This window comes from Onychostruthus taczanowskii, unplaced genomic scaffold (genome assembly GCF_017590055.1).
Source record: "Onychostruthus taczanowskii isolate IOZ18803 unplaced genomic scaffold, ASM1759005v1 scaffold79, whole genome shotgun sequence".
Lineage (NCBI taxonomy): Eukaryota > Metazoa > Chordata > Aves > Passeriformes > Passeridae > Onychostruthus > Onychostruthus taczanowskii.
In genome coordinates this window covers 2014532-2030746 of record NW_024505782.1, presented here as the reverse complement: position 1 = coordinate 2030746, position 16215 = coordinate 2014532, and the positions used below count along the sequence as shown (strand labels likewise).

The 16215-nt window shown below is 43.1% G+C and overlaps 1 protein-coding gene across 1 annotated transcript in view; it reads left to right on the top strand.

Annotated features, from left to right (window-relative positions):
* Positions 1-16215, top strand: part of LOXHD1 (lipoxygenase homology PLAT domains 1) — a 165195-nt gene that overhangs the window by 110803 nt on the left and 38177 nt on the right. The window contains exons 29-33 of the mRNA XM_041423575.1: positions 2528-2682; positions 3462-3671; positions 5726-5849; positions 9294-9502; positions 14123-14308. Coding sequence (XP_041279509.1) covers positions 2528-2682; positions 3462-3671; positions 5726-5849; positions 9294-9502; positions 14123-14308 — 884 coding nt within the window. The remainder of the gene's footprint in view (positions 1-2527; positions 2683-3461; positions 3672-5725; positions 5850-9293; positions 9503-14122; positions 14309-16215) is intronic.

Here is a 16215-nt window from a genome sequence, read left to right as displayed (position 1 = left end):
CTGTGCAATAACATTATTTTCCTCTGGGCTTTTAAGAACTTGTCACAGACACCCTTCCACACCCATAGTTTCCATGTCTCCTCTGAAGCCTAACAAAATTCTTACATCTTGTCTTCCAGGCTGTGTTAACCTCTTTGCTCATTTGCCCACCTGTCCTGTGCACTCTGCCTCTTCCATTCCTACCCTATGAGTCTAATTAATGCTCCCCTTTCCTCCCCAAGTTGTTTTTCCTGCTGCCCTTCAGGTACACATGCATAACCTTTAAAACCTGGGTCACTGCAGCCAGCTTCACCTCCTTAAGGTGCCTCCCAGGAGGAGAAAAAATTCTGATTCAGTTCTGAGTTTATCTGACAAAGTGGTGACGTTCAGTGTTTGGCATTACTGGTAGCTGAAGCAAATGAAAAAGAACTGAAATTTCACCCCCAAGTCATTGCTTCTCTGTATGGCTAGCTCCTTGTACCTCTTGTTCCTCTAGAAAAAGAATCTCCTTTTCTCACCCAGAGCTCATTATGTCCTTGAGAGAGGTCATGAACTTCCTCATCCTGAGCAGAGCAAAAGGAATTCAGCTGCCATTTCATTCTTGGACCTTGTATCTGGAAACAAGATGATTCAACTGAGAAAATAAGTTCTCTCACTGTTTCTTTTCTTTCAGAGTCTGACTTGCATTGACTGTAGAACATTGTTAGGGTGGAATTAATGTGGATTGTTTTCCATTGCCAAGAGAAGAGGTGCCTTGCTGGAAGGAAGAGTGGTGTCCTCCTTCCTGGTAGCTTATGGGAGATTTCTTTTCCTGCAGAGACAAAGACAATTTTAAAACCAATAACTAAGTGGTAAAACTGGCAAGGGTGACCCAGAGAAGTGGTGAATGACCCATTCCTGGAAACATTTGAGCTCAGGTTGGATGAGGCTCTGATAAACCTGGTCTAGTGGAGGGTGTCACTACCCATGGCAGGTGGGTTGGACAAGGTGGCCTTTAAATCCAAACAAATTGATGATTCAACAATTCTATGAGATCTAGGAGCCTCCATGACATTTTCCTTAACTTGTTAATTTCTTTTGCTCTACCTTGGATCAGTTACCATTTGTTAATTAACCTAGGTGACTCATTTTTCCTTCTGAAGGCAAAGCCTTAAAACAAGTTTTACAATCTACGGAATAGAATGTTTGGATTATTGAAAGTTTCTTCTGGTGTGGAGCCAGAGCTAAGTTTGGGAACTTCTGCTTTAGAGATTAAATACCTGGGGCAAGGATTAAATCTTCTGCATGTCTGTGAGTCCTCATACATCTTGGGCAACGACACGATGTAAATGACACTGATGGAAAATCAGCTCCTGGTATTCTGAGGATCATGTTTTTTAAATAATACGCTGTGTTTTAGTCCTCAGGGTCTCTAGAACTAGCAAGCAAAGGCCAAGGAGGGATGCACTGGCTAATTAGACCATATACATTGCTTCCTTCATTACTAAAGTAGCAGCTGCCTCACAAATACGGAGCTGTAAATCTGTAGGACACATGTGAGGAGGCAAACCAGAAAATCCCGCACTGCACACAGTCCTGGTGGATGTTCTCAGGTGATGATTCTGATCCATTTCTCTGAGAAATCAATGGAAATCTTTCAAGGATGACGAAGCAGAATAGGGTCTGTCTTACTGTGAAAGAAGAAAAAGACAATATAGCAATTTTCTTCAACACTGTTAACGTACACAGAATCCTAACTAAGACTTTATGCCTCTTGCTCATTTGCATTGCCCTGGGATTTGCAGGGAGGCATTCTCCATGGCTCATATGCCACCAGGGTAATCAGAGACTTGTACAGACCCTCACTGTTTTCCTGGAGAGGATGCTTTCGGTAACTTTGTTTTCCCCGTATAACTGGGACAAGAGTAGCAAAATAAAAATAAGAGTATTTAACAGGTTTAGCAAAGCACATTACTAAAGGCTAGATGAGGTTTTATTGTCTTATCATTGAGAAAGCTAAAGAGAAAGGGTACTTAAACAGCACAGCTCCAGCCCTTCCTTAATTAAATACTCTCTCAGCAAAAGGACCCAGAAACCTGTTCTCTGTCTGTATAGGGAATTTGTAGGGATACATGCCATTAACTCCTGTAGTAATTGCACATCTGAATTCCCAGTCTTTGATTATGGAAGATGGAGTATTAAGGATTCACAGCAATGAATGGCTTGTTCTCAGATCTGTGTCCCTCAAGCCTCTGTATGAAGAGGTGCTGAGTTCCCTCACCTCTATCGAATTCCCACCCCATAATGACCACAATGATTCTTTGCATTTTTAACCGTGAGCTGTGTGATCAAAGCAACATAGAGGCATTGATTAGATGGAGGAAATGAAAGTCAGCAAATGTCAGCCCAGGGATTCTCCAGTCTTTCTCAAAATAAAACTATATGGGATTTAATACCTCTACAGGTGACGAGCAGAAAACCTGGGGAACATTTTCTTAGGTAAATTCAGTATCTAACAAGGACCTTAATATTTCCTCTACCCAGAAATCATCTCTGTTTCTTTCTGCAGTTCACACGTACAAGATCAGTGTGTTCACTGGGGATATCTACGGTGCTGGGACAGATGCTAATGTCTTCCTAAATATCTATGGAGACATGGGGGACATGGGAGAGAGAAAACTCAGCAAATCCGAAACAAACTTCAACAAGTTTGAAAGAGGACAGGTACAAATGTGAAGGGTTAATGACACTTTCCGTTTCTCAGTCTTTAATCTGTCAAGTCAATGACTGCCTTTATAGGCTGAGTTTTCCTATGAGGGATGAATTGATTGATTCCATTTACCACATTCATTACCTCTTAAAATGCTTTGTATGGATTGTCAGCTGGGTATTACAACTGACAGGCACTGCAGCAAACAGGCAGATGTTCCTATGAAGTCACTGATGGACAAATTACGAGCTTGGTCATGGAAACTGGCTTGAGCTGTGAGCTGCAGATTCCCACAGTCCCTGTGCAACTGGCTTGCATGTACATAGTACATGTCGGAATTCACCAGAAAACTTGTTAAATTGATGAGACTTAAACTTCAGCTGTATCTGGGAAAGTAACACAAAAAGTGATGTTCTGTGGTCATCCCATGGGCCACTTGGATATAATGGTGGCAAGGATTGACTTATCTGGATTGTTCATACAAATCTAACTGGATTAGAAAGGGAAATATACTTTAAAATCTCCCAGGATTTCAATATTCTAACTGATTGTAAAAGTGGTGTTTCTTGCAACTCCCCTCCTAGCAGAAGCAGGCTTTAAAACATTTCCCTGAAGAACAGTTTTAGCCTACAGATATGCCTCTATAGACTTCTGCTAAGCTTTTAGCCAAACGCCATCCAGCAAGACAGAATTTAAACTATGTGTTCTGTAGCCTCCCTTTTTTTGCCTTTTTCCAGTGGGTGATCTGTTGAAAGTTTGTTAACAGAATCCACTGCTCTTGAACTCCCTGTAGGAGGACACGTTCATGATACAGGCTGTGGACCTTGGCATTTTATACAAGATCAAGATTCGCCATGACAATAGCATGTTCAGTCCTGACTGGTTTCTGGAAAAAGTGGAGATCCTGGATGAAACCACAGAGGAGTCCTTCATTTTCCTGTGTGAGCGCTGGCTCTCTAAAAAGAAAGAGGACAAAAAGATAGAGCGGACACTTTATGAACAGGTACAGTTATGGCTCAAAGCAGATTCCACTGCTACTCATAAAAATAAAATTCTTGAATATCTCGTTGAAGTCCAAGGCAGCTCATTAGGGACTCAGAGAGGTTTTGCCTTATCCAAAATGAAATTCTGGTTTTCAGACGAGAGCTGAAAGTAAGGCCACTCTCAGCCCATTATCACTAGCTCTGTAATTTGCAACTTCAGCAGAAAAATCAAGGTGTGTAAACGGAACCCTTCAGATGAGAGTTCACTACCTTGCTGATACACAGCATTTCCCTGCTGCTGTTCTTGCTATGCCCATAGAGTAGGTTATTAGTGGGTCCCACTTTTCAAAGCCCTCCAACCACAGTATCGGGTCCTTTGACTTCATCCTCACTTGGACTGGGTGTTTATTTCTTTTCAGATCCCTGTTCCACCACTGACTGACATAAAAGCCAGGTCTCTTTGCTACAACTCAAAGCGCCAAATGTTTTTTAGTGAAGTGTCCTTTCTACTTGCACACTCTGTATTGCTTATCAGCCTAGTGCAGCTAATTGGAATTCGAGGTACATGCTCTAATTAAAATTAGCAAACAAGATTAATAGACTTCTCTTACTTCTATACAGTGAGACATAATAAAGCAGCTGATTATTAGTTCATTTTATTTAAGGAGTCCACTTTGCAAAGTACAGAGACACTTTAATTGACAGTTACCACTAAAATGATCATCAGTGGAATTGTTCTGGACTCATCCTGAACGCAGCAGAGCGGATGTAAGAGGAGTTACACCACGGATGAGTGTTGCCATATGCTGCCTCATAAAACTGCAGCACACAGCCCTATCAGTGCTTATGGACAGCCTTACCCTGTTGCTTATATCAATTCATAATGAGGAAAATCTAATCACTCAATTTTTTTTTAATTATTTGACAGTGTGCCTCACACTGTCAAATAATTATTTGAAATTTGCCTTACATTTATTATTTGACAGAAGCCTCACATTTATTGGACACTGACACCAAATGCATTGTCAGTAACTCTTCAAACACAACCAGTGTTTTGCATCACTCAGGTTTGCATTACTCTGCCTCTTGTGATATTTGACCTGTACCTACTGAGCAGCCCTGGGAGAAGGAGCTGGGGGTGCTGTGGGTGAGAGCTGGAGCTGCCCCAGCCTGAACCCCCCTGCCCTGGGCTGATCCCCAGCGTGGGCAGCAGGGCAGGGGGGATTCTGCCCCTGTGGCCTGGGCTCAGGTGAGAGCCCACCTGCAGAGCTGCCCCAGCCCTGGCTCCAGCAGCACAAGGACGTGGAGCTGCTGCAGCCAGTGCAGAGGAGGCAGCAAGGTGATCAGAGGGATGGAGCAGCTCTGCTGAGGGAACTAGGACTGTTCAGCCTGAGAAGAGGCAGCTTTGGGGTGACCTAAATGTGACTTTCCAGTTCCTGAAGAGAGCTAAGAAGAAAAATGGAGAGAGACAATTTAAAAAGGCCTGGAGTGATGGCACACAAGGGGTATGGGTTCAGATTGAAAGAGAGTAGGTTTAGATTTTATATTAAGAAAGAAATTTTTCCTTGTGAAGGTGGGGAGGGCCTGGTACACAGTGCCCAGAGCAGCTGTGGCTGTCCCTGGATCTCTGGCAGTGTCCAAGGCCAGGCTGGACAGGGCCTGGAGCAACCTGGGACAGTGGAAGTTGTCCCTGCCCATGAAGAGTCAGAACTAGATGACCTTTATGGTCCCTTCTATGATCCTGTGTGCTCTGGCACTGCTCCGTTGAGCTGAATTTCAGACAATCTCAGACAGTTTCAGACAGGTAGCACAGAAAATGTGACAACTCACAAGACTCTTATGTCTATTATATTTTCTTTTAATGTAACACACATCCAAAATGGACTGCCAGGGTTACCAATGAAGTAAATGAAAGACCACCAGTACAATACAAGTCACATTTATCCCAGCTATACTGACCAAAAAGATACCTGGGGGACTAGAGGCATTTCTTCTCATGTTCTTGGAGGCACATGGTAAGAGCTGACACCACGAGCACTCAGCCTCATGACTCTCCCAAACATCCCCCACCCAGAGCTACGATGGTGAGCGGAACAGCCTGGATGGCTCCTCTCTCAGCGTGTCCAGCCAGGACAGCAGTGCCCACCTGAAGGAGCCCAAAAAATCCAGCTTGGTCAAGGCAGCAGAGGAAGGCTCACGTGAGTGCTCGTGCCTGAGAGTTTGGTTGCATGCATCCATGTGCTCTTGGCTTTCAGTGCTGCAGAGGCTGCGTTCATCCTGCTGAAGAGCAAGGAGAGGCAGAACAATTATTTCTCTTTCCTTGTGCTGTGGCTGCTTTGGGAAAGGCTGGATCAAGTCTTCCGTTTCTGCGTTTGCTGCTTTTCCTGCAGCTCTCTGACCTCAGCAGTGGGATAAGTCATGAAGTTCACAGAAAATCCAGTGTTTCCAAACTGTTTGTTTGACTTAATTGAGATGGTATTTCAAGGCAAATATAATTTAATTTGAATTTATATGTGATTTATTTTTAGAACTTGTTAAGTTTCTTTTTCCTTACCACACATAGTGTGCATCACAACAGCTGTCCTGTGGGTCTAGTGGAGGGTGTCCCTGCCCATGGCAGGGGGGCTGGAATGAGATGAACTTTAAGGACCCTTCCAACCTTGCTTTTCTATGATTCTCTGATTTATATGCTCTTTTTATGACTACTTCTGTGTTCCAGGACAATGACTTATGAGCTAAATTGAAACTACAGTTCTTTGATTTCGTACATGAGGCCTTTTAGCTTTAAATTAAGATTTTAAATGTGTGATTATAATATTGTGTTTTATTGACTAACTGAGCAGCAACTGCATCACAGTTACTGTCTGTCTATGTGCTTTTAATCGAGAGCAAGTGCAAAATAATTAAATTTATCTTAAACTCCCATGGTAAGTGAAGTGAAAATTATGATATTTTCCATAGGAGTTTAAGATAGCTCTCCATGGGGACTCTCACAGGGCCCAGATGTGGTCACAAGGATAGTTTGCAGCTCCTCTGATGCCCAGTAGCTTGTGGTGTGATACCTGGGTTGCAAGTCCCACACCTTTCATTTGGAAGCTGATTTAATGCTGCACATTGCTAAACCTGGCCTGCAACCCATGTGTCTTGGGGCAGCCCTTCTTTTGTAATCCCACATTGTGTTCAAATAAAAAAATAAAAATAAGCGATTTCCATGTTCCTTCTGATATTACTTCTGTGCTGTGACAATGGATAACATCTGCCCCGTTGGCATTCCATGTAGTTTCACAAATAATGGGTAAAATACCATCATTTCCCAAGAGAACCCCTCTCCAGCAGAGCTAGGAGAGCTGTTCCCATCGTCCCCATTGTGCTAGGGTGGTCTTTTTCCTCTGAGTCCTGGAGCTTGTCATCACCACTATCTCTGCTCAGTGACGTGGCCTCATTAAGGAAACTGCTTCCTGAAGGAATGACAGATTTCCTGAAGGAATGTCAGATAAGATGGCCTGGGTGAGCCAGGCAGCCACCTTCTGAGCGGGATAAAAAGCCAGCTCAGCTGGTTCACTCAGGAAGTGGTACTGGGAGTTGGCTGGGAAAGGGAGTGACTTTTGTCACTCAGCCCAGTCCTGACTGTGCTGAGATCAAACTGACAAATGCCTTTGAGGGGCAGGAGGTGGAGGATGTGAGGATGAAGTTCAGGGAAAGTTCCTCTTGGCCAGGATGCTGCTTAGATCTGAACTGGGAACCTTCTCCCATGCTGGAAGGCAGCCCTGGCGATGGCACGGATGGATCCCTAAGGAAACCCAGGCTCCTGAGAGGGGAACACATGGCCTCAAGCTGCCTGAACCCTCTGCTGGCACCCAAGGACAAGGGGAGATGGGCTGGAGGACCTGGGGTGTCCTGCTGTGGCCACTTGCCACAGGTTTTGCTTCCTCTTGTGTTTGAAAAAAGGGAAATATGAGGTCCAGATAAAGAGGGAGACAACAGGGAGGGAAGATAAACTAATTTCAGGATCCATTTTCCAGTTTTCAGAGGAAAGAAAGGATGTTTCCTGCTCTCTGATAGTAAGCTGCTCTGTATCTCTGTATCCATTATTTAAAGTGGGAAATTATAGTTACTCAAAGTCCTCATTTCTTTTTCATAGGGATTTCAAGTACCTTGGCTTAAGGATCAGCTAGAAATGCTGGTAGTTCTCTGAACCTAGTCTGTCACAGCAGAACAGGACAAAACCTGTACAGAAGAAAATGTCCTCATTCAAAATATACTTTATTTAATAGTCTGGACATGTGCTAAACACAACGCCTCAATATATTCTTATAAAATCTACCTTGACTACAACTAAACCCTTTTCCTGCTAAATGCATCATTGTGCTGATATACCCACTGGAATGTAAATTATACCATAAATGGGAGAATAAGTCTTGCCTAATCATCATCTCATTTTATGTTGGCACATAAAATCCTCAAATTGGGGCTGAACGAATCCTTTTGGGTTCTGCTCTGTCCAGAGGTAAGGACAGATTTGATCAGCATGAATTTATGCCTTCTCTGATGTTGCACAAGTATTCTGAGTCTGATGTGAATTTCTAGTACAAACCCCACCTCAAAAATGGTGTTAGTCATCACAAAGCAAAATTAGATGTCAATCTTTGGTAATTTGAAAACCAGCCAAATTTTTTTTGTCAACTTACAAACTTTTTTATTTTTAATCAGAAAAGTGATGATGAAGCCAGGCTGCTTCGAGTCTGTGACGAAGCAAGTTTCAGAGCTCTGAGTCTTGTCAGAACTGTTTGAAACAGCCCTGCACAAATGTTCCGAGAAATCAAACGAGTATTCAGCGACCAATTCTGCACCGCCTGCTCGGCTTACCCAAATGAGCTTTTGGAAAGCCCTTGAAAAGCAGTCTGGCACTTCCTCCCTTTTAACAGCTGAACTGAAATTTCTGAAAACCACAGAAAAACCACCTCCTCTTTTACCAAGCCTTGCCCTGAAGGTTTTTCCCCCAACCAAAATGATTATGCAACACATAGAATTATTAAGTGACTTACCTTTAATAGAAGGATTGTTCTCTTCTCTCTGGATTTGTACAGGGATGCTGAAACCCTGAGCTGCCCCATAGATCACAGCAATCCTTGAATGAGGCACAAAGGAGAGCATTTGTGGTTGTTCTGGGACATTCAGTCAGTGATGGCTTACCTTGGAGTCAGCACAGATTTATTTGTCTTTATTGAACGGGGAGTGTAAGATCACTTTGGCCTAATAGCCTGTTTAAGATTTAGGTGCTCAGACTCATCTTCAGGAAGGTCTCTTGGTGTCAATAAGGATTCAAGCCTTTTGCTGTTCTGTCATGCATTAGGGAGAAATCTGGACTTATAACCTCCTTGAAGCCAGTAGGGTTGTCTGGGGAAATTAACCCTTGCAGAATTCAGTCCCAAGAACGCCGTGGGAAAGTAGTCTCCAAAGCACACTCGTAACCCAACAAAGCATGGTGTTATCACTTCTCCAAATGAATTCAATGGGATGTGAACCTATTTGGCATGCACAGCTGCTCCCTCTGATGGGATGAGCCCCTGGTTTTCTCAAGTCTCGTACGAGTGCATATGTGTGTGGGTTTTCTGATGAGCAAACCTCTCTCTGTGCTGCAGTGATCCCGTACCACATCACCGTCACGACAGGCACCGAGTATGACTCCAGCACTGACAGCCGCGTGTTCATCATCATCATGGGCCCGCAGAAGGTGCAGACCGAGAGGCTGTGGCTGGATCTCCCAGAGGGAAAGGATGAATTTGCAGATGGCTCTGTGGAGAAATTCTCAGTCTGGGGCCTGGATGTTGGGGAGATCAAAAAAGTGGAGGTATGTTGTGAACGCAGCGCGAGTGCTGGAGGCGTATGAAATATGTGGCCAAATAAAGCACGTGGTTCTGTTATTCTTAGCAGTGGGGGAAAGGCTCTTGGGTCTAAAAGGAATGTAAACAGGGCTGTGCTGACGAGGTTTTGCATGTGTCTGGACCTGTAAATTAGTATGCTTTACTTTGCATAAAACCAGGATCCTCGTGAAGCAGAAGATAATTGTGAATTGTAAAGAAGTTGTAACATGTCCCAGTTTTGTCCCATCCCTGGCACTGGTTTTTCTTACTCAGTCCCTGCTACTGCCAGATGCAGTGAAGCTTCCCAGGATGCAGTTCTTCATTGGTCTTTTTCCTAGTTGATTTTTTTTACTACTTCCAGTAGGGTTTCATAAATTGTGAGAAACACATCTTGTATAATTTCCCAGCTAAACAGGAAAATTGTTTTCACAGCTTGGAGGACACAGACTTAGAGAAGAAAATTAATCATAATTTGTAAGTAATGTGCACAAATAGATTTCGGTACAGGAACCATTTTTTCTGTTATGGCTCAGGGAGACACAATTTGCATACACTTTCCATCACTGGGCTTAAACTTCACATGAATATTCCAGAGTGTTTGTGTAAATCATTCTTGTTTCACTTGGCAGTTCCACCTTCTTAAAGCTTGCTCCAGCCCCTCAAGGACTGGAGCCCACAGCACCTGAGGATTCTAGGAGCCTATTTAATTTTGTTTTTACCACATCCCTTTGTGGAAGTAATCCTATCTGTCCATGTGTGTGCCTGTATAATTTGAAAGAGTCAAGAAAGAAAGAGAAATCCTAACTAATATGAAAATCTTCTCATCTGTATGTCCTGCTGTTGCAGCTGAGGGACTGTCACTCACACAAACTTTCACTCAAGCAATGAATTCTGACATCTTGAGAAATCTCTGTATCAGATTTGAATTTATCATTAAGCCATTTTCCTAATGCACTTCCAGTTATTATGGGTATTAGTAGCACTTTCTGTCTAGCCCACCTCGAGGTCAAACTTTTACAGTGAAGCAAGTGTATCAATCCTTCTCTTCCAGATGGTGCACACAGGGAAACAGCCATGGAGTGGGACAGAGAGGGAGGAAAATAACAGTTTCACCCCTCAGGGTCAGAGACACAGGAAGAGCAGCCTGAAGAAAGAAATACACAGGGATGCTGGAAAAGATACAGTGAATAGGGTAGGGAATGGGTAGAAAATAGGAGTAGGAGAAGACACTTTGAAATAGGCAGAAGCAAGGCAAAAAATTAATTTGAAAATTAATACAAATGGGAAAGAAGATAAAAGGTTGCAAATAAAATGTAGAGAGCTAGAAAAAGAAATGACATATATCTTTCAGGCTGGTGATGCTCTTCTGCACTCTTTCACCCCTGTACTCAGTGATCTCACCAGCCTGCTGCCTCACCCCTGGCTCCCTTTTCCCTTCTGGTTTGTAAGTCCCCAGCTTGCAGCTGAAGGAGCCACCTGCTCCTGGCCTTCTGCCTTCCTTCATGCAGTGCCCTCAGCTTGGAAGGTCCCTTCTTTTGGACCCATGTCCCAGCGATGACATTGATGTGCTAGTCTGCCGTGGTTGCCATGGCATCCATCCGCATTTTCCTTCTAGAAAATTGCAGTGTTCGGGGACATTGCAGAAAATTGCTAGTTATCTACTTGGGGAAAAGTGAGGAACAGTTCGTTCTTGGATTTGGCATTTGTCTGTTTGTGTAGAAGGTGAAAAGTTCTGAATGTGAGTTACCATGTGAAAATAGCATAGTATGAGGATTAAGTTTCCAGGAGCCCTCTGTATAACCCAGGCAGCAGGCTGTACCTTTTAGCAGGGTGGTAAGATTTGTAGCATGATTCTACTTCTAGTTTGATATTATGCACCTGTTACAATGCACTCCATTGAGAGCAGAAACAGTGGAACACAAAGTAATTTGAAAGGGGCCCATTTATTCCTGTCTTGTAAGTCTACAGATATAATATTTACTACTGGTGGACTTTAATAGACACTCTGACATGAAAATAGATAGCACAAGTTATTCAGTGTAGACACTTTATGCTGTGTTTTCAAAGTAATTTTGAATATTTCTTCTCCTAATGAATGAAAGTATCACTGTTGTTGCTGCAGAGAGACACAGGTATGTCTAGGACAATCCTGCATTGGTTTGTTTTCACAAACCTCTTCTGGTTCAGAGCCTTTCTCCATCATGAACACAGAGGAAGATCAAGGACACCCAAATGTTGCAAATGCAAGTCCAGTCCCTCAGTGACTAGGGACCTGACCCTCAGGTTTCTCTAGTATTCTCTGAATCTTCTTTCCGCAAATATACTCTCAGATTTTCCCTCTGCCACTGTGCTCAGTTTCTATGTGATCCTGAGCTGCCCAGTATAAACTGAGAATCTCAGCCTCAGTGATGTCCAGTCCCTCAAGGACAGGAGGAACAAGCTATAAAGGTTTTCAAACAGCCCAAGTAAGGACCTACCTGCCTTTGAATTTATGTCATTCTAATTTAGCACAAAAATCTCAGCCCAATCCACTTGCTGTGGTATTGATATGCACATCCAGGCTACGCTGCTGGTGTGGCCGTGGTTTGGCATTATTCACTCTATTGGCATTGTCTGCCTAAAGATTTGATTGGAAGTCAAATCCTGGTGCTCTGCTCCTGAAGTCCAGCCACAGGGAAGACCTGGTTGACACAGATGGAATTTGTCCCAGAATTTACATTGTTCTTGAGGTCTTTGGAAACCTGTTAGTGCACAGGTTCTCCAAGGCAGCTGGATGCACAGGTTGTTTCCTTCTGACTGTCACTGATATCAAAGAAGTTAAAGTTTGCTGTGAAAATGTGGCAGCTAGAAAGTCCTGGAAAGAAACTTTGCACAGGGAAGCTGTGGATATCCCATCCATGGAAGTGTCCAAGGCCAGGCTAGATGGGGCCTGGAGCAGCCTGGAATAGTGAAAAGCGTCCTTGCCCATGGCAGCAGGGTTAGAATGAGATGGGCTTCAAAGTCCTTTATGATTCTATGATGTGAGCAGGTGGGGGTGTACAATGAACCCAAAAGACCAGCAAATTTTATTAGGCTTATTAGGATTTTTCCTTCAGCTGCTTTGTCTCTGCAGAACCACGGCCCTGAACTTTCCCCACTACCTCATCCAAACTATCCTGCAGCAGAGCTGCACGAAGAGTCTGACTTTGTGCTTGGAGGTGCTCAGCCAAGCTGGCAGAGAGGGAATGGGAAGGCAAGTGTTATATTCCCATTCACCTCACACCCCAAGAATCCGAGGATTAATGCATCCATTGTAGACTTGAATTTCCCTAGTGGTTAGCTCTAATTTTCTGCAGCTGCACAGACATTAGTACAGCAATAATACTCCTAATAGCAGTGATGGCTGAGACCGTCAGACAGAAAAGATCACTTGTTTTTGGGAAAAAAAATAGATACCACAGATATATCACCCTAGATGTATCTGTTATTAAAAATTACTTTCTGAGCCTGCCTAAATATCCTAATAATTTAAAAACAAAAACCAGTGAGGTTTTTGGACTAAGGACTTCATTTTCTAGAATGACAGAAACAACATTTTCTCTGAAAATAATCAAGTGCAAGTAGGTCTTTTATGGACAGGTAACTCATTGGAACAACTGACCAAGGTTGATACATTAACTTGGATACATAATTTTGCTTCCAAGTCTGCCCCAGGTTGGATTCCCCACCTTCCTTAAGAGGGACACATGAAGGTTCTTGGAGAAATTTACACTGTCAGCATAGTTTTGCTGCAGATATACCTGCAGGAAACCTGGGGTTTAGCAGATTCAGTTCCTGGTGGGCTCTGGCTTTCATAATTTAGTCATTCCTGCACTGTCTCTGTATTTCTGCAGGATCTCTGCCCCTGCTGCTAGCTCTAGTGTTCTTCCTCTTTCCACTTAAATTTTTTCAGGAGCTCCATGTTCATCCATGCAGGCTTGTGGCCACCCTTATGTGACTTCCTGGTCTCCAGGACAGATCATTCTTGGGGCTGGAAGAGGTGGTCCTTGAAAATCAACCAGCTACAGATGTAAGCTCCATCTGTTGTCTGCTGTGCAAAAAGACAGAGCTTTTGCAGTCTAAGGGGATGAGAAGCAGAGAAACAGCCTCACACATTTAGCTCACTTATATGTGGATTTGTGAGGGAAGTGCTTGTAATAATGCATGTGGGTGTTTGCTGAGCATCTTTCCTCTTGGCTATAACGCTTTGAATAATCACTTCCAAGTCTACTGACAGAAGTGGAAAGGCTTGTAAAGGTGGAGAAGCGTGTCTGCTGCCAAATGAAAATGAGCATATAGAAGTCAACAATGCAGGAGCAGAGTGACAAGAGACTGGACATGCTTCCATGTAGGTCAGTCCAGTCTACCTTGCTTTTTTTTGGGACTGGCCTTCCCTCATGCACAGCAATTGATGACCTGAGCTCCCTTGTCCTTGGCAAGGGCACCATTTCAGTGTTCCCTCCATTCCCGTGAGGAATGGTTTGTTGTGATGGTGTGCACAGACTCTGAGTCCTTCATTGCCAGGTGAATCCCCCTCATCCAGAGAAATCCCCTTTCCCCAGGAGCTGTTTTCTCTCTGGCCCTCACAGGTGGGGCACGACGGCGCTACCCCTGAGAGCTGCTGGCTGATGGAAGAGCTCACCATCGTCGTGCCCACCAAAGGTGCCATGTACAACTTTGTCTGCAAGTGCTGGCTGGCCAGAGACAAAGGTGACGGGCTCACCTCACGAATCCTCAACATCCTGGATGCAGAGTGCGTTAACATTGGCATCAAGGTAGGCACCAGGCTCCCTTTGTGCCTTTAGCTGCTGCAGGGAGCTCTGCTGAAGCAGCCCATGCTTCCGCAGCTCTCATGCTTTGACTTTTGCAAGTGGCTTGAGACTTCCCTTCGCTCTCCTTTCCTATGTTATTTTATTAGCAAAGTCTTTAGGCTTGGTTGAGGATCACGACTGTTTAGGGCATTGTTTAGTGAGGCTGGCTGGACGCAGCCATGGCATGGTGGGAGGGCAGAGCAGGGAGGGCACAGCTCAGCAGCCTGTCCTCATCTTGTCACCCACTGAGTCACCTGGTACCCCTAGAGTGGGAGCAGCTTCAAGGTGAAGGATTGCTTCTAACTCATCAGATTAGAGCAGTGGAAATATCCTAATGTTTTAATCTCTCCATGATATGGCTGCATACCAAATTTTCTAATAAGGGATAAAAAATTAATAATTACTGGAAGTTGTTGAAACATGAAAATATTTGTAAGCCTGATCTTTGGTGAGAATAACTAATTAAAGTGGAATCAGTGATGAATAAAACTCTATCTTTTTTTCATTCAAATATGTGAATTTTGAAGTAATATCTGCTATGCCTTATTTCAAACAATTACAAATTGGAAAGTCGAACTGTGCTGATTTTGGATGTAAGATTTGTAGCAGAAATAACAGTCTGGATGAATGTGACAATAACACTGTGTTTAAATACCTGTGTGGCAATTTAAAATCTCTATAGATGTGCTTCTATTTACAGTCAGGTTACACTTCCATAGTACATTATTTTTTCTTTATGCTGCTCTGGATATCCAAGCTAAAGATATTCTCCTGAAATCTTTCTTGTTCCCCAGATATGCAAAAAAATTGATAACATTTTTTGCATTTGTGAAGGATTCGCCAAATCAGTGCAGATTTCAGTGATGGAATTGACCTAAGAGGGTATAAAAACCTTCTTCAGACTTAATACCAAGGTTAAAACCAATCTCATAAAAATGCCCCATCTGTCGTTTAACCTCCTGGATGAGATTTCCAAGGCCCTGTTGGTGAGCTGATGGCTTGCCCATAGATTGAAGTGGATCTTAATGAAGACGTTCAGTCTTCCTTTAAAAGCACACTCCTGAATATTTATTTTCATAAGCACACCAAAAATAGACACATCTAGCAACAATTTTTTCCCTGTGATGTTGGGTCAGAAACTTGATGGGAGACTTGAAGGAAATCTGGGGAGATGCTTGGGACATGAAACCAGAAGTGAGCATTTGACTTTCTGATCAGTCTCCTCGTTGAGGGAATTTAGGACTGTTCTCTCGTTAATAGCTGTAGTTAGAAACTGAGTTTTACAGGCATTTTAGAGTTCAAAGACAACTGATAGTTTAGCATCATTGGGAAGATTAATATTTTTCTATTTTTTTTTTTCCTGCTTGGCTTTTGTACAGCCAAAAGTACCCATTTCAACTTAATTTTCTTCTTGGCTTGATATTCCTTCTTTTTGCTTTAAATTGAGTATTTGCTTTGCCATAGTTAGAGAAATTACTCAATGTCCACCACAGCCATTAGAAGCCTTCAATGCATTGGTAAAAGAGTTTTTCTCCTTCCTGTAAAAAACCAGGATGCATTGCTAATATTTAAAATACGTGTGGATGAATATGTGATCAACAGGTTATTCAGGTTGAAATAAATGTGAAAAATAATTTTTTATATCATATTATTTCTTTGCACTATTTATTCATGTGGCACGCAAAATCCAGGCCAATAAAATTAGCCTAGCAGTGCACTATTTAAAATATATTTCTGTGAGCTGTTTCTTGATAGTCTTCCACTTCTTAAAGAAGCCTTGGTACCATAGCTATGATCTTGAAAGCATCTAAGTGGTCTAGAAGTCTTAAAACCCCTAATGGCCAATGGGACTTACAAATTTTTGATATGTT